General features: G+C 42.2%; 1 protein-coding gene across 23 annotated transcripts in view; it reads right to left on the bottom strand.

Annotated features, from left to right (window-relative positions):
- SORBS2 (sorbin and SH3 domain containing 2) overlaps nt 1-18085 on the bottom strand; it is a 224829-nt gene that overhangs the window by 38007 nt on the left and 168737 nt on the right. For 18 of the 23 annotated variants that reach the window (XM_053659830.1, XM_053659849.1, XM_053659834.1 and 15 more), the window contains 6 exons: nt 17539-17728; nt 15527-15641; nt 8016-8174; nt 7246-7329; nt 5589-5645; nt 1154-1203 (listed from right to left, as the gene is read on the bottom strand). In XM_053659830.1, the coding sequence (XP_053515805.1) occupies nt 1154-1203; nt 5589-5645; nt 7246-7329; nt 8016-8174; nt 15527-15641; nt 17539-17728 (655 nt within the window). The remainder of the gene's footprint in view (nt 1-1153; nt 1204-5588; nt 5646-7245; nt 7330-8015; nt 8175-15526; nt 15642-17538; nt 17729-18085) is intronic. The other 5 variants (XM_053659844.1, XM_053659842.1, XM_053659846.1 and 2 more) reach the window with 2 other exon arrangements.

The following is an 18085-nucleotide window of genomic DNA, read 5'->3' as shown; positions in this document are numbered from 1 at the left end:
TGTGAGCCAGTGGCGTGTTGTTTGTTTTGCTGACATCAGTGTCCTCGGTCCCCCACCGTGTTGTTGCCCCTGTTCCACACGTGAGCAAGGGGAACACGCCCCATCCCAAGTGTGGAGGTGGGGCCGGACCTCAGCACTTGGCTGCATTCTTCAAAAGAGGATGCCCCCCTTGCCCTAGACCTGCCTCACTGTCATTATTTTGTCACTTGAGGGTCCATGTGTTTTTACAGCAACCACAGGCTATATTAGAACGCTGAAATTCCAACATGTTAGGGAAAGAGGTCTACAGGAGGGGTTGGAGGAGGTCCTTTCTTGGGAACATTAATGATGTTGGTGGCACTTAGGAGCCCAATTTGTAAAGTTTTCTTAAATCTACAGAAGGGAAAATGGATGTGACGTAACTGTGGGTATGTGTTGTTGATGACTCGGTGTGGCTGGCAGTTTTTGAATTATTCGGTGTTGCTACTGAGCTGTATATGCGTTTCTGCGATGTTTTAAAGTATTCAGAGCCCACCAACAGAACTCGCCTTGGCAGACTTGTAAGGCGGGGCCGGTGGTTGGTCACCAGCTACTTAGGTTCAAGTCTCCCTGGTCTCTGCTCTTTGTCATCTGTGTAAACCTCAGTACGTCACGGAGCCCCAGTGTCAGTTTGCTCAGAGATGAAATGGAGGCGATGGCCCTTAACTCAGAGTGGTGTTTTAAGGGGTAAATGTGTTTATGTGATTGGAATGCCCAGTATAGAGTGAATTCTCATCCATTGGTGGTAACTGCAAGTCCAATTTGCGTGGTCAGAGTGTAAGGAACAAATAGGCATAGAACATAATTTATAAAAAATGTTAAGTATATTATACATCTCATAAAAATATTAAAAATTAAATGTTGATAATCCCCACTTAAACAAAAACTGGTTATAGAGGAGACAGGGAAGGGGAAGATTTCTCAGTCTATAAAACAGTCCAAAGTTATTCGCTTGACTTTTTAAAATAAATCCTTGAATGGAACCATTTAAAATGATGCAGAAACAAAAGGAAACAACTCCACGCAGTATGGCGCTGAAATAAAAACATGATCCGTAACCCTCCTCACTCAGTTACTGAAAAAGAAACCACTGGTTACACAATAGTCTAGTTGCACCGTGTAGCAACATTCTTACCTACTGGGCCTTTCCAGAGTTCTGTCTATAGAGGACTGATACAAGGAGGCCTGTGGAGACAGAAAAATTTCACCATGGCAACATTTCTTTTGTCCACGAATATTCAATTAGGTATGCTAAAAAGAACATGGTAAAAACTGAGATTAAAAATACCATTTGTTATGAATATGAAAAGTGTCTTCCCGCAAAGAAATCCTGCCAACCTGGTTTCTCCTTTCTACCCACTCTTCCCTTCTGAAGGACCACACTCTATCTGTTAGTTTTACCCAAATTACTTACAACCTCAACACTGCCCGGGGAAACGAGAGGAATCAATCACCACTCCTCTGTGAAGGAAACTGACTCTAAATATAAATTTCCTACATAAAGGACGGGTTTGATATTTTTTTAAAATTGGTAGTCACTCAATCATTTTAAAACATGAACTTTCTTTATATATTATTGTCGTGTCGCCAGGTGTTATCTTTAAAACTTAACATGTCAGTTGGACTTGAGATACCTTTTGTCTGTCAATATAGATGTGACATTTGAATAAAAACCACAGCCTTTGGTTTGAAATTAAACTACTGGTACTTAAATCAGGTATAGGTTGTATCTTTCAAATAGTTACATTCCAGGTTAGTTTAAAATAAATGATTTAATGAACCAACATACAGCCTTTTCATTAAAAAAAGTTGACTTCGAACACTTTCATTAGAAAATCAACTGTCAGTTGTTCATGGTTGTAGGAACAAAGAAAAATAGAATATACAAATTGATAAGTAATTCTAAATGCTTATTATAGACAGCATTTTCATACTCCTTCATTCTGAACAGTACAATGTAATAGGTATTAAGCGAAAGTGTTCCATAAGGATGTTTCATTCCCATGGCCATCTCCTGGAGTAACTGCTAAAATAACTAAAAGGCAAGAGAGGGTCAATATTGAACTCTACAGTGTTGGAGGTGATGCCGATGTCTAGAATATATACAAAAATGTCTGCTAAATAGTCTTGGCTTAGGTGTTATTTACTGATTAATATTTCATCACTAGTATTTATTGGTCTGATGAAGAAAATCTGGTTTGAAAATGTTCTTCCATATGAATGCCTAAATGTCAGCCAGAAAGGCAGAATTTGACACGGTTTATCTTAAATGATTACCACTAAGAAATATTTTACTGGAGGGCTAGTGAAAATTAAACCGCACTTCAAGAACTATTTCTATAACTTTTGTTTCTATTTGTGAGTTAGCACCAATTAACCAGTTAAAATATTAGCATATACTTTTGAGATTGTTTATATAGATCAGTCTGGCAAGCCCCTTTATACAAACTCTAAAATTGCTTCTATTTAGTTATATTTTCATTTAATCCTTCTTATTAAAGAGAATAAATTCTTGCCCAGAAACAAACAAAAAACATCTTCTGTAAGACTATGTCCTCCATGTTAGACAGAAAAAGCATATTCTAAAACTTTTAGTTCCTAAAAAGTACCTAGATTTTTAGGTTTTCAACAAATATAAAATTAGAAAAACTTTGGCTTGCTGATAAGTTTGCAAGATTATTTTAACTCATTGAACTATGAATCAGACACTGGAAAGGTGGAAAAATAAACACTAAATAAGCAGGAAGGCAAACAAGTAAATAAATAAAACCAGATGCTTACACTTCAGTTTAGAAATATTAACTGTGCATGTTTGCAGAGGAGTAATAATACCACAGAGCTCTGGAACATTCCATCTGCATGGATTGCCCCTGTGCTGGGCCAGCCAACCGCCAACCACAGCTGATCGTTCGGAGCACTCTTTGAACATCCCTAGAGTTTGATTCAGACCAGAGAGTCTGAATCTCCCACTGGGGATGAGCCTAAACAATACTGTGGTATGAATGAAAACATCATATAGGAAGTAAAGGCTCTGTACTTCCTATTGTCTTAGAGTTAGGCTAAGAAACGACAATAATTCCTCCTTGGGTTGGTTTCCACAATCCAAAATAAACTGAAGTGGATTGTGTGATATTCAGAAGGAAAGACTCAGTATTAAATTCTAAGGAAGCAGTAAAAAGTCTACATAGAAGACTAAGAGCAAACCTTGTATGTTGATTGTACGAACGGTACTCATCCTGAAATGGGAACTGTCTCCAAAAAAGAGTTAACCCTATTTTACCTGTTATGATTTACTGAGTAGTTACGTATCACCATTATCTTACCATTTAAAATGACCTAAACGAAGGTCATTTTAATAAAGTACAGGTACTTAGTCACTCTTTCTATTAAGCTATCATGGGATTATACTTTCCTTAGACATCTTTACCTGTTCTTCATTAATTCCAGTTTCTCAGTTATATTTATGGATTAGAAAATTTGTTCATGGCACATTCTAGGCACTTGATACTAGGTACTTGGTGGCAGCTAGGGTAATGGCTAATTAATTATAATTTTTACAAAATACAGTACCTTATCAAAGTACTTGTTACACTCTGAAAAGCCATGATATGAAATTAATAACATAGTTAATATGCTATCAGAATTCTACAACACCCCTCTTAACTCCAAAGAGGTTAACCACAAACCAGTTTAACCACCAGCAAAGTGCTTCTTTATGTGATTTTTGTTGCCACCACCATCGAGATACAGAATGCACAGAATTAAGTTTCTACTATTGGTAGCCCAGGAACTGAACAGGAATCAATGGTCAGGAAGGAACAGTATTAAGTGCATGTTTCTAAAACATTTGAGCACTAAATACATATCTCTTGGAAGTGCTAAGAAGTGTGGCATAAAGGAAACAGCCCTGATGTGAAGGTTAAGAGACCTGTTTTATTTTTAATTGGCCACCATCTAACCATGTGATTTTGGACATTACTTCCTAAAATAATTGAGCTCCACTTTTCTTGACTGAAAGATAAGGGAATTGGATATGGAGATCTCTAGATTCTATTTCAGTTCTCAATGAACCAACTGTCTTAACCTAGAAATACCTAACCAGAATATGAAAGAAATAGCTGACCAAATTGAATTCCAAAGTAAAATTCTGGGCTATTCAAATGTTGAAAGGATGCCCTTTCTTCAGATGTGAAGAAAGCATGAAAATAGAATTGCTTGTTGTATTTGATTTTCTTTACATTGCATGCCCCTCTACAAAAAAATGCATGTTTAGAAATGACTGAATTCACTAACCCAGACTGTTCCTGATTACTCTATTTTACTTTTAATTTAATACCTAAATATTTTGCTTAACTTCTGTTTAACATACACTCTGATACATAGCTCAGGGGAAATAATTTGGGATTGCAAATTGAATCTGTGCTTGCAATTCCAGTTTTCACCAGCATGTATCAGTAGTACTTTTTGCAGCATAGGCACTCTACTAGCTGTATATATTTTTTCTGGTTGCACATACTTAAATGAGTTAAGACTTTTCAATGAAAGTAAAACATTAATTAAGTGTTTTTGTATTTACTTAGGACCACAGAGAAACTGCTATTCACTTGTTCATTTATGCCATCCTAGCTGCTCCTAAGAATTCCCACAGGAAGGCTTTGATAGAGCTGATGTTTAGTAAAACTGTCACTCTTGCTTGTTATTGATGAGCCCTAAGTCTGCTTTCCAAAATATTTTATTTTTCCTTGCTAAGAGTAGGATAAAAACCTTTGACTCTGGATTATTTCTGCCTTTTTTGGTACTTTCTTTTGACTAATTCACATAAAGTTTTACATTGCTCGGCATTTTTTTAACCTAGCAGATGTTCATGAACATTTCTAGACAGAGGTGGCAAATGCATTCATGTCCTGTGCCAGTGAGATCGATTACAGTGGCTGCCTGAGCTACAGCGTGGAGAAGGATTAGTAATGTCTGTCAAGGGTGTGGAATTGGAAAGTTGTGGTATGTACGCCAGTTATTTATCAGCCCTATTTTTTTTAGCTTAAAAATTTTTTTCAATTACAGTTCACATTTAATAGTACTTTGGATTAGTTTCAGGTATACAGGTCAGCCCTATTCTGGATTTTATCCGATGCTAAAATGCACAAATTGTATTTAAGAAAACAAAAGAATTAAAACACATTTTAGGAATATGTGGGGCATAAATATCTGATTATCTAAGAGTCTAAAGGGTCATTCTGCACCTTGATTAGGGCTTTAATCTAATCGAAACAGGTGTTTCTTCTGTGCCCTACTCTTGGTTTTTGGTGATCACACTCCCAGATTCCAGGATTGTACTGAATCACTCGGCTCAGTTATGGTCAAAGTGACTCTTCACCCACATTTCAGAAAGAGTCATCACCTTTGGTACAATTAATGTCCAAGGCATGATACTGGTTATGACATCATGGTGCAAAAGCAGATTTTTAAAAATAGCTGAGACACTATAGTGAACTGTCAAACACAGATGTTCAGAATCACAGTAACAGGTCCTAAGAGAGAAATCTGGGAAAAAAAGAATAATTTGCTTTTACCTCATTGGAAACACCAGAAGAGTGATCTTGCACATAGTCCAGAGTCTTTTTAGGAGGCTGAGTGTCGGGGCACCACAGAAGCAGAGTGCAGAGATGGAGGAATGGAGGAGAGTCAATGGCAGCAAGGAATGAACATGTGGAAAAGGTGACAACAGTTAGAAACCGAGTGGTGACAGCATCAGGCACACGCACAGAGTGACGTGGAGGGAGCGTGACAGGGGTGGCCCAGGAGGAAGAGCGCTGGGTCCGGAAATACTCCCCAGCACGGGGCACAGTCTCGGGTGGTTTGGTTAGTGTGTCTGTCAATCCGTTTCATCCACTCAAATTAGCACTCCTAGTCTCGAGCCACAGAGGGTTGCAGGTTTACTAAAGAGACATCGAAGGAGCAGGCAGACAAGTGGATAGCATGCTGGTGAGTTTCCCTGTGGGGCTGAAAACGATTACAGAAAAATGTGGGTGATTCAGGCTCAGAATAGAAACTGGTAGAGTCCCTACAAGCTGTCTAATTGACAGTAACAATACAGATAAAACAGTTAAGGAAGTTGTTTTCTCTGAAATATATTTAGGTGACGATTTGGGTGCAAATTAGAAAAAATGGGAGAAAATAGTCTTCCTATCAGACATAGAAAGTCTAGGAAACTTCTTTGGTTTATGTTCATTTACGGTCACTTTTGGTCCAGTTCAATACGATAATGACCCTTACCAAGCCTCCTTTGCGTTTTAATGGGCAGAAGGGACTACTATAACCACCCAGTGGGGAAAATGCAGTTTAGTATGTGAGCATATAAATCAGTGTACGAGATGGCAAAAGAATGATCGTACTTGCTGATCTTTAATAAAATTCTGTGCAGTGTAATAATAGTGTGTCCTTTGAGAGTTTAAAATTCAGAAACACCAGTAAAATATAAAAAAATTATGTAACCGACACCCCGCAGACGCACTGCTGTCTGTGGATAGAGTTCCCCAATAAAGCCCGAGTCCATAAAGGAAATCGTTATTTGAGGCCTGGGCTGACTCTTTATGCCAAACAGACTGAGTGGTCCTCGTAAGGCCCACCTTCGGTGGCGGTTTGGTGACTTTCAGTAGCAACTAGAGATCAAGGCCCACAGAATTTCCTTATTTCCCCCCCTTCCGGTATATCCCTAAGGTGTTTTAAACAAGGTGTTCTATAGTGGGAATATTCTGGTAGTTCGTTATAGTGGAAATTGCCAGGAGGTTTTGTGTCTGTCTGTGTGATGGGAGTGGGCTCAACACCTGGGTTCATGTCATTAGAGGGGCACAGGGAGGACTCTCTGACCACAGACCCAAAGGCCTCTTCAGCAGTCGGGAGCTGTGGCGATAGTAATTATAGTTGTTACAAATGTCGCAGTGCTCTTCTGAGTGAACTAGACCAAAGAGGACTGTAAGCAAACACAAATCGATAAAACTGTCCCTTCGGATTTGCACAGATGTACAGTGATCCCAGTGCATGGACGTGTGGTAAAGAAAAACATTATGGCAGGTGTCCATTTCCTCCAGAAGCGACTGTGGGCTCAGCTGCTCCAAATTTGTGTCTCTAAGTACACGCTCGCTGCCTCTCTCTTCCGATCATGATGTGTTTTGTATGTCAAACAACATTCTCCTAATTTTCTTAGAGTAAGAGTCTAGCCTCACTTACCGGGCGTCCAAACTCCAGTTCTGAAAAGAATTTATACCAGGGCTCATTTTCTAAATCTATGTCATCTGGACGTATGCGGTCAGGCTGGATGGAGCAGACAGGAAGGAAAAGGGGAGGAAAAGGCACACTGAGAGGAGGGAGGGAGGGGCCCTGCGGGGATGAGCCGCGCACTCGCAGGCCCGCAGGGACCCCTCTCATCCCACAGCCTCAGGTGCCCAGAGCCCTGGGAGCCTGCAAAACGAGCAAAATCCGGAATGCAGAGGGGCTTCGAGGGCACCTCCTGGGCCCCTGTTTATCTCCACCATTTCTGCTCTTTCTCCTTAGCTGGAGGCAGTAACCATGCAGAACGGTCTGGGACAGGGAGAAGGGGCGCCGACAGCCCACCAGGGTATTAGAGCAGGCTCCCCTGGGTCCCCACGGAGCATTCCTGGGTGGCCGCCGTCCTGTGCTGGCCCTCACCAGTCCCAGCACCTGAGTCTGCTGAGGTGCGCAGACCAGCCGTGCAGGTGCAGGCAGGCAGGTGGCCAGTCGGGGAGGCAGGAGAGGGGAAAGGTGAGGAAGGGTGTGGGGAGCAGTGAGAGGTGCTGGGGGGCTGTTAGGGGTCCCCTGGAATGAAGAGCCTGGGGTCTGGGTGGAGAAGAACAGGGGCAGCGAGGCAGGGTAGAGGTGAGTAGCCAGCCTCTGAGGGTCCCAACCTCTGGAGAACAAGGACCGCACCTGACCTTCCCGACAGACGGGTGTTAGACACGGGAGAGAAGGAAGGAGCTCACCCAGATGGGAGAGAGAGCCGGGGTGCTCGGGCCTGGTGTGGGGAGCCCACTCCTGGGCGGAGGGGAAGGGCTACCAGCAACTTCTCCATGTGGTGACATAGAACTAGGCTTCCGGCCGGGGTCCCTTGGAACAGGTGTCGGAGTTGTTGGGAGAGGGGGCTGTAAGAGAGGGGGGAGGAGAAGCTGACTCGTGACATGGAGGCTCTCCAGGGGATGGCGGAGACACAGGAGCAGCCCTAGGAAGACACGAGGGTCCCTGGGAGATTGCTGGGGACAGTCGGGACCACCGAAAGGACGTGAAGACAAAGGAGCCTCCCAGAAAGTGCAGAAAAATCACGTTTTAGAAGAGACCCCAAATATCGCCTTTTCCCTGTCTACTCGCAGCTATGGAAATGGATTTGGATGGGGGTTGGTTGGTTAGGGTTGGGGGGAGGGCAAGGGAGAAAATCCTGCCCTGGTTTGGTTGACACTCTAATTTAGAGAAAAAGCCAACTTTTACAATTGACTTGCTCCCCTTCAGTCGTTTCTGAATATTGCATTTAAGGTAGGAAAACTCGGAGTATTAACATAAACAGTTTGAAAAAACACACACACACAGTTACTTTAGGAAGAGAAAAAACAGTCACAGAGCATTTACTTTACCCAGCCTTACATAGTGTTTCCAACAGTTCATGCCTGACCAGAAAGGTTCGGGCTGTTAATTTTCTATTAAAAATGGATGCTGAAAGTTCTATATAAATGTTACTTCTTTGATAATTATTACATGGCACTGGTTAAACATGGTGCAGTTGGACAGCAGTATTTGGAGTCAGAAGAAAACCCCTTCAGTTCCCTAAAAGCCATTCCCCTGAGGCCAGGAGAGGGTGTATCTGTATGAGATTGGGTGCTTCGAGATAGCCCATCTTCAAAGAGAAACCATTATTTTGAAAGTAGCTTGTCAGAGTGTTTTATTGATTTTTTGCAATGGTGTTGTTAATAATTTATAGTCTGTATTTATTAATCAATTGTATCCAAAGTATTTTGAGAGATGTGCTTTTTATTTCAATATTTTGTAATAGGAGGTTATACTGGTAGCTACGGACAGTGACAGAAAAGTTGAGATGTCAGGGCAAAATAGTAAAAGGGTCTAAGTTACCTGTCATATGTAGCAATTGCCGTGATGAAAGCTGTTTGGTAGCCCCGGGAAACATTTAGGAAGGGGTGTCAGTGATAAAGACGTGATGTGATTGTATGCTTGCACAATAGTTTGCACAGTGGCCACAAAGCCTGTGGCTGGTGGAGCTCAGTGAGGAAACACACGCATTTAAACAACAGCTGCAGCATAGAAGTGTTTCACGGACTAGTGCCGCTGGAGCTGATTTTTACGGCAAATGACACTAGAGAGGATTTTTCAGCAAATTTTGTTCTGTCTACAGAGGCCTAGTAATTCTTCCATAGAAAAAACTAAACGTTAGCTTTTTCAAGTCATGTTGTTTCTCATGTTATATACATTAAGAACATGGTTAATTCTTGGTTTTATGATCTCTGCTTTCAAGCACAGTTTTTGTTTGGCTAAAGGGAGACAGAAATTTCTCTTGGAGGAAACCAATTTGCTTTAAAAACATTGAACAGCAGAGGGCAGCGCATTTACTAAACAAATAAATGTATTTAACTGTGGGTACAACTTGGCTTTGACTTCCACCTGAAGAAACCACATAAACATGAATATACCAAATCCCGATAGACAGAAATATATTTCTATTATACAATATAGAATGGGGGGGGCAGAATACCTATCACCTTGTACTCTACCAACAGTAATCTTCTATGCATTATGATTTGATAGATTAAAAATTCAGTTTATAGTCACAATGGCCAGCTATCCAGATTCCACGCCAGTAGGAAATAAAGGAAAGACCCAAAACCATGACAACTGGTAACTATCTAGAACTTGGGAATGTAAAGGAAGGTACACCCGTAAAGAAGAGCCTTTATGGTAAAGGAACGGTCAGCAGCAGGATGGGAATGTCCTCTTTGCCTGGCTGACCTACTGCATCCCATTAGGCAGGCGACAGTTAACTGTGCTGTGTAGCAACCCGGACCCCCTGCTGAGGTACACCCACAGTCTCACCAAACCAACACTTTCCACCTGTAATTTGAAAGTCCCTTCGAGTTGTTTGACATATGCATTCACACTCAGAAATTCACCCAGGAAGCCCCATTTGCTCTATTGACTTGCTCACTAAAGGCACCGGGAGAGCAGAGATACTGTTGCATATCTTTCTAACCTTACTGGTTTTCACTTTTCCCACTTGGAAACATCTAGCAAACCTGCACTTAAAACAAAAGTTGCATCGTTCACTGCAGGTGGAAGTGCTTAAGAAAGTCTAAAACGCCAAATCACACCTGACTCTTACCTCAAGGCAACCCCGGGGCGAGAGGTTCTTAAAGTTTTTATATTTTCTCCGGCTCAAACGCGTTTAGTTGCTTTTTGGGTTAAAAAGATTCCACTGTTCCCAGGGTGCTCATCGCCAGCATATAATCTCTATATGCTGTTCAAACAGGAAGTGTCAGCGTGATCTGGTTCTTTAATTTTATGCTCATTAAATTTTAGAATTTTAGAATGTAATGAGCATAAAAGCTTTAGAATGGCATTGGCTACTATGTTTTATAGTTATTGAGTTTTCACAGTAAACGCTATACATGTCGTTAGTTGGGTAATTCTTTATGGCTTAAGCCATCAGATGGAACCTCCGACATTTGCAGTTTCAGCTTTGAACGAGTATCTTCATCGATGAAAAGGCAGCAGTTCACTGAGGGTTTAATTGCGTTTCAATGCTACACAGAGTTTCCAGTGATTATTCCTTTCTGCTTTAGTTGTCGCACAGAAAGGTAACATCTTCACATTATTTCTGTTTTTATCAAGCATAGGGAGGTCTTAAGTGAGTGTTTCATTTAAATGTGTTTGTTTTAATTGGCTCACCTATAAATATATCCACTCCAGATGGGAAAAAGTTTCTGTTGAGGTGGCCCCAGAGGAGGGTTCGTTTGACGGCCTCCTGGGATAAACTGAGGTCTAAGTCAGCTGAGGGTAGATTCCTGGTGCTGGCAGAGTGCTTTCTGAGATCAAACATTAGGCCATTTAATCCGCATTTCTAAACTTACAGTCAAATGCACATCTGTGCACTTTAAAAAACTGCATTCACTTTTACTTTCATGTTAAAGAATGGAAATGCATATTCCAGGTATTTCTAAGGAAGAAGGGGATTCTTTTGGCCAGAGTCTGAGGAAGGACTTTTATTTACACAGCTCTGCCCCCGCTATGCACTGTCCCCAGAGACTCATGGAATCAGTGAACTATAATTATTAAAAGCAGTGCATAGAAAAAGAAGATAAAAAAGATGAACAGTGAAAGGACAACAAACTCACAGTTATTAAGAACCACACCTAAAACAAAAGCAAACTAAGAGGGCAGCTAGATCAGGAGCAGAACCATAGAAATGAAGATCACATGGAGGGTTAGCAACAGGGGAGTAGGAGATGGAGAAGGGGGGAGAATGTACAGAAAATAAGTAGCATAGATGGTAGGCAGAAAATAGATAGGGGGAGGGCAAGAATAGTATGGGAAATATAGAATCTAAAGAACTTGTGAAACATGGTCATAAACTAAAGGGGGGAAATGGTGGGGGAGGGGTGTGGAGGGTGGAGGGGAATGAAGGGGGAAATAGAACAACTGTAATGGCATAATTAATAAAATATATTTAAAAAATAAATAAAAGCAGTGCATTGACACTCTTGTGATTGTTTGGATGTAGACTTCACAGATAAGCAACAGGGCAGGGAGTCGGTCTCACCAACTTTGCCCACTCACGGCAAGGGTAAAACCTATGCTCATTCATTCATTCATTCCTGTATTAATCAAGGATATTTGCTGAACACCTACTATGTGCCAGGCAGTGTGCGAGGTGCTGGGGATACAGCTGGTACACCAGCCGTGGTGCCTGCCTTCAAGGAACTTCAAGTCCAGTGAGGGACAGACACGAGGACATTACAGTTCAGTGTGGTGACAGCAGGGGGTGCTCTATACCTAGAGTTGAGGAGTCAGGAGGGTGTGGGGGTGGTGAGAGGAGAGGAAGGGGGTGGAGAGAGGAGAGGAAGGGGTGGAGAGAGGAGAGGAAGGGGTGGAGAGAGGAGAGGAAGGGGTGGAGAGCTCTTCCCAGGTGGAGGGCACAGCCAGTGTAAAGGTCTGGCAGGGGAGGAATCGATAGCTCTCAGTAGAGCTGGAACGTAGCTAAGCGAGTGAGTGAGGCAGGAAGGGCAGGAGGAGACGTGAGGCTGGAGAGGTCCATGGGGGCCAAACCACAAGGTTTGCTGTAGATTCCGTAAGGGGCTTTGATTTTTGCCATGAAGATACTTGAGAGGCAGAAGAAAGTTTCGAGCAGGGGAAATGATACAGACGGAAGAATCAGGGAAATGAATCAGTCCCCTGCCGCAACCAGGGGCGGCAATGCAGCTGAGGACCCACTCAGAGGGGTGCTGGCCGCGTTACCCCGGGGGTGGGCAGGGCTTTCAGATCTTTGGGAGAGAGGGGGCTCCCGGATGACAGTTGGGGAAACTGGGCCAACGGAGGAGTCATCTAACAATTGAAAAGGACAACAGAGAGTTACCTAGCTGTTTATAATTTACATAGAGTGAACTATGAAAAGAGCAGAAGACCGCTCCCACAGCACCTTGGAAGGAAAGGACAGGAGCGCGCGCTCAGAGCACCTGGGAGCCCTTGCCACGCGTTTCTCTACCACGTGACTCTCACTTAGCGAGCCTGCCGCTCACGCTCCGCACCTGGTGTGCTCCGGACACTCCAGACGCTCACGGGAACCGCATCAGTGCCCAGCCAGTGTTTACAACTATTGCTACTGTTGTTGCTGTTTTAAAAGTAGGAACTTCAAAGCTTGAACCCAAAGATATGAGCACCACCCTGCGCTCGGCACCCCCCCCTTCTTTCTTCTGATGTAAAAAGCAATCGGAGTGGCTTCAGGGTTGGCAACAACAACACCAGCACAAAGATAGCAGCCTAGTCCTCTGATAACAACCCTGGCCGTAGTGACACAGAGAACTAGTTTGCATCACCCTGCGTGAGACTGGCCCTCGGCAGAACTGTCCCTTAGGAGGGATAAAAGTTTCGGTTCTTCCCATTTCTTCATAAGACAGCCGCTCCCATTCCCTTCCATGCATTTAGGTCCCTTTCCGTGGCTGTGGAGACTCAGCCACACCCGATTCTCCAGCTAAACCCACGCTCCAGATCTCACTCTTCTCAGAACAGCTGAGCATCCTGGTCTTGGGTCTTAACTATTCAGGGCCCAGGTTTCTGGTTAAATCAATTCGGTGCACTAATTTATTATGAATTAGCAAATAAACTAAAAGTTATACTGAGAAATAATCAAATAATCAAGCGGATAATGACCACTAGCTAAGTGTGTCTCCCACTCAGCTAATCCTGGTCACGCAGCGGCACGGTCATGACTAACTGCGCCGGGAAGAATGAGCTGGCCTGGGTGCATGCCTGGCTCCAACACCCACCAGCAAAGTGACCCTGGGCCACTCTGTCTCTTTACCTGTAAAATGGAAGTGCCACATATCTGCTTCACAGGTGGTCGGGCTCACTGCGTGAGATAAGGCACAAATGACTACATACAGGGCCTGGCACATAGTAAGTGCTCAATAAAGATCTGTAACTATTGCTATGGTTATTGCTGTTGCTGTTTTAAAAGTAGGAACTTCAAAGCTTGAACCCCAAGATATGAGCAATTTGGGAATTTCGGTCACAATGACAGATGATTCAGCCCATGAATGAGCTGTTCAGGGGGCAAAGGAAGATTCTCTGGGTGTGCCTGTGTTCACCATATAGCAGACGGTCTATTTGTAGAAGTGCAGGCCTGCCCTGCACATCCATGAAATGATAGACTCGAAGTTCCTCGAGGCAGAGACGGTATCTTGCTCACTACAGTGCCTCTAGCACCTAATACAATGCAGGGCACACAGTTGGTGCTCAGTAATTTTGTCGAGTGAGTAAACAATGGAAATATCCTGATGGGAAAGCTTCTAAAACCAATCCTATTTCCTGACGCCACATCTATTGCAGCTATCAATATAATTTCAACATTCATTATCCTAAGAGCATCATTAATTGTTAGAATGGTCATTAAAGTTTTGGTATGTACATTTAAATATGAGACTCATTATGTTGCATAATCATGCTTCTGTTTTCGATTTTGTGGAACAGTGACATCATGATTCACTCAGTTCTCATCCTAGAGACCATGATATCTGATCACAGCTAGTAAATAAGTTTGTGGGGGAGCCTGTAAATCAGTGATGTTGCCTTTCCCCTCAGTTTTCCTGTTACTCTACTGGAGTTATTTGAAGAAAGGCAAAAAAAAAAAAAAGGCTTAGAAACATACCATGTATGGATGATGCGATTATAAGGTTTTTGAACATGTTTCTCAGGAACATAACCATAAAAACAGGGTTTCAAAAATGAAACTGAGGATGCCCACACTGGGTGCGGTGTGGCCAGGGTTTCCAGTGAAAAAGTTCGGGGCTGGCCTTGCATTGCAGGCAATAGCACCGTTTCCTGGATGCTTTCACAGGAGCTAACCAAGAAAAGGCATCCCTGCTCACGAAAATTCTTTTCAAGGCAAGGCAGGGAGCACACGCAAATGAGATCAGTTGTTTCTCTGGGAGCAGATTTTGATGGAGACGCAGAAGAATTACAGTTTCAATGAGATCCTGAGAGCCCTGACCGAGGAGGAGAGAGGGCATGGGAGGAAAACTGGGGACCTGAAACAAAGGGCGTCGAGGAGGGACCTATGTGTTAAACTGCACTTTGGGGAAGCACATAGTTACGTTCCAGCCTACATGTCTTTTTGTTTGCACATGATTAAATAGTTGTACAATATTGCAAAGTTAATTAGAATCTTGATCCATTAGATTGACAACCAATCAGGTAGCTTGAGGCTTGGCAACCTGAGAGAGATTTAATAAGAACCAATTAAAGCAACTTGTTATCAAAAAGGCCTTTGGAAAATTTCCCCTGAAATTAATTTATTAACATTTCTCTGGGGAAATATTAATAAACTTATATGAAAAGGAGCTGCCTGGGTCCCACTGTAGCAAAGAGGTGAATGAACGGTTTTTCTCATTAGCAATATAGACAAGCAACTGAGTGTTGCATTTTTGAGTGCCATTCCTTATTTTTAAAAACTCAACTCAGGGCTCTGACTGGACATAGTTATAGTTGCATGTAAATAAGTCCTACATTTAGTCTGTAAGGACAATACAGATTAGAGGGACTGCGTCTTCAACCCTGAAACTGGATCCACAAATCATAACACCAAATAAACACGATTTCTAAATAATGCCAAATAAATAAGTTACCTTTGTGACAAACATTGCTAAACGATATGACATTCAGGTTTGTGCGAGAACCCAGGAAGCCTAGGGAACTGGCATTCCATTTAGTGACAAGTGCTTACTGGTCTTTCATGCTGCAGAATTGATGATTTCCCAGGTTCGTACTCAAAAATACTTCTTGGCTCAGAACGAAATTTTCTTGTGTCAACTTTTCTGTCTGGAGGGTCCCAGTCGTGTCTGGAAATAACCAACAAATTACTCGTGACAATAATTCCCTATGTTTAGACAGTTCTGTGTAACTACTCGCTGTTTCCAAAGCTAATTTTTAGTACAGATTAAATGAAAAAAGTTTCACAGGTTGAAAAGCTGATCTGACCAAAATACCACATTTGACCTAAGAGAGTGGATGAAAGTCATTTCTCTTATTTCATATTATGTTTTCCTCTTTTTTTTCATACAGTGATTTTTTTCCCCTTTGGTTCAAACACTCACACAGGGGATTTGTGGGTAGACAGCCTGTGATCTGCTTCGTAAACCCTCGGGTCCCTCACAAAGGCAGCTGTGTACGTCTGTGTTCAGGGTGAGTGGTGGTAGTGCTCCGTGAAGTTACGTGAGTTTATCCTGCCACTCTGACCTGGCATCCTTGATTCAGAGTGACAGGGAGTAGTGCACATGCCATGTCTGATCTTGTTCATCTCGCAAACGGCATCATGGTGTGTGAGAAGTACTAAAGTATCACTTGGGTACCATCTGTAGGAGCAAACTGTGGGGATGGGCGATCCTCCATTGGTGCTGCTTTTGAAGAACGAGAATAATAGGAGACTTGGGAACCAGCTCTCTCCCGAACTGATGTCCTTCAAGAAGGGGTCACAGAAGGACTCCAAAAGTAGAGCTTCTTAGGTGGCTTTTTGGGGCTAAAGAAAGCTTCCTGAGTGGGGGTCACTTTTGAGAAAGCAGGATTTTCTGACTGTAGTTGGGGGCAATTCTGACCCATGGGATGGGGTAGAATTTGACTCCGTGGTGAGTTAGAAATAGAAGTGCCCGAGGCAACCAAAGAATTAGGGGCAAGGACTGGCTTTCTAGTATATTGATGAGTAACGTTGAGAAGAGGCGTTTTGATCACTGTACACGACAATGTATATGAAGGCCATCTAGAAACTGTTAAGAGGTCAGCATGTCTTAAGGAGAGATTTATTTTTACAAAACACATAGAGCAAAGGACACATTTAAATCTGAGTTAATTTTGGTTCTTTTTTACGGCAGATACACCATTTATGTGCAGTCAGTCATTTCTAGCCAAATTTGACAGGTGTCAAATTTAAGGCATCACAGTTGTAAACATACACTTCACCATGATAAGATTGGTATTAAAAGGAGAATCTTCTCACATATGCTCTGTGTCCATTTTCATGGGTTTAGAATAAAACGCATCTCATTGGGTTGTTCTCTGAATTAAATGATATAATAGGGGAAAAATGCTTCGCCTAGTGCTTGGCTCATAGCAAACTCTCAGTCAAGGTTACCTGTAAGTAGGATTGCCAGTCATCATAATTTTTAAGTGGCATAATACAAGTGTGTTTATTTTTCTGAGAATAGTTTCTACAAAAATATTTCAGTGGGAAAATGAAAATTCCTATCATCTCTAAACACTGATGGCAATGAGTCAATGGTAGACACTTATTAACTAATGCCTTATTTATAACTTAGGAATAACCTTCCTGCTTTCAAAAAGATATTTTTGTGTATCAGAGGGGAATTCGAACTTATTCATAGGCCTAACACTTCAAACCTGAGAAACTGAAAATTAACTCCATAACCTCTGACGTCAAAGGGGGCATGTCGATGATTTCCATTTACTTGTCTTCTCGGACGCATTTATTGATCAAAAAGATTGCACCCATGTTACATCAGGTCTAATTCAGGTCACTACAATCCTACGAACCAAGCTTGCTATATAATCTTGATATAATCTCAATAGAGGAAAGGGTTTTGTATAATCTCAATACACGGCACTTGTAATGACTGGTAAGATTATACACACAATATCTCCACCAATTCTTCTATTGAAGACCATGTGCCTCCTTCCTTATACTGTTCCAAGTATAATAGGCCCCTCTGCGGGGAACTCACTCACTTTTCTGTTGAAGACCGATCTCTTGGTCGAAGCGGTGGGACTGGAGGAGGAACGTGTGGGGGCGGGGCGGGGGCGGCCGCGTCCTTCAGGACGTCGGTGCCGTTGTCCGAGTGGCTTTTGGAGAGGGGCCTGTAGGTCTGGGTCTTCGCAGCCGGATGTGACTGAGCGCTGTAGGGTGAGTTGTACAGGCCTATCGCGAAACATGACACAGCAGAACAAAACGGGAGCAGATGACGTTTTAAAGGTGCGTTAAATTATTTGCAACCCATAAGATATCCAATGATTTTGCCAAAATTAATAATCAATGAGCGTATTCACAATGCATGCATCGGGCAGTATGATCTTTATTAATATATTAATATCATTAATTCATTGATCTTTATTAATATATTAATTTGTTATTACTGTATTCTGTACACAAGCATTGATTATAGTAAATCTTTGTCAATTACTTTAGAATTAGTAGTAATTCAGACTAGTACTAGGAATAACTCACAGTTATTCAGCAAGTTTTTTCCTGGATAACATAAACTAATGACATAGTTTA

Source organism: Artibeus jamaicensis, unplaced genomic scaffold (assembly GCF_021234435.1).
Source record: "Artibeus jamaicensis isolate MK-2021 breed Jamaican fruit bat unplaced genomic scaffold, CSHL_Jam_final scaffold_833, whole genome shotgun sequence".
In the NCBI taxonomy this organism is placed as follows: Eukaryota; Metazoa; Chordata; class Mammalia; order Chiroptera; family Phyllostomidae; genus Artibeus; species Artibeus jamaicensis.
The sequence above is the reverse complement of the archived record's forward strand: the minus strand, read 5'-3'. Positions and strand labels throughout refer to the sequence as shown.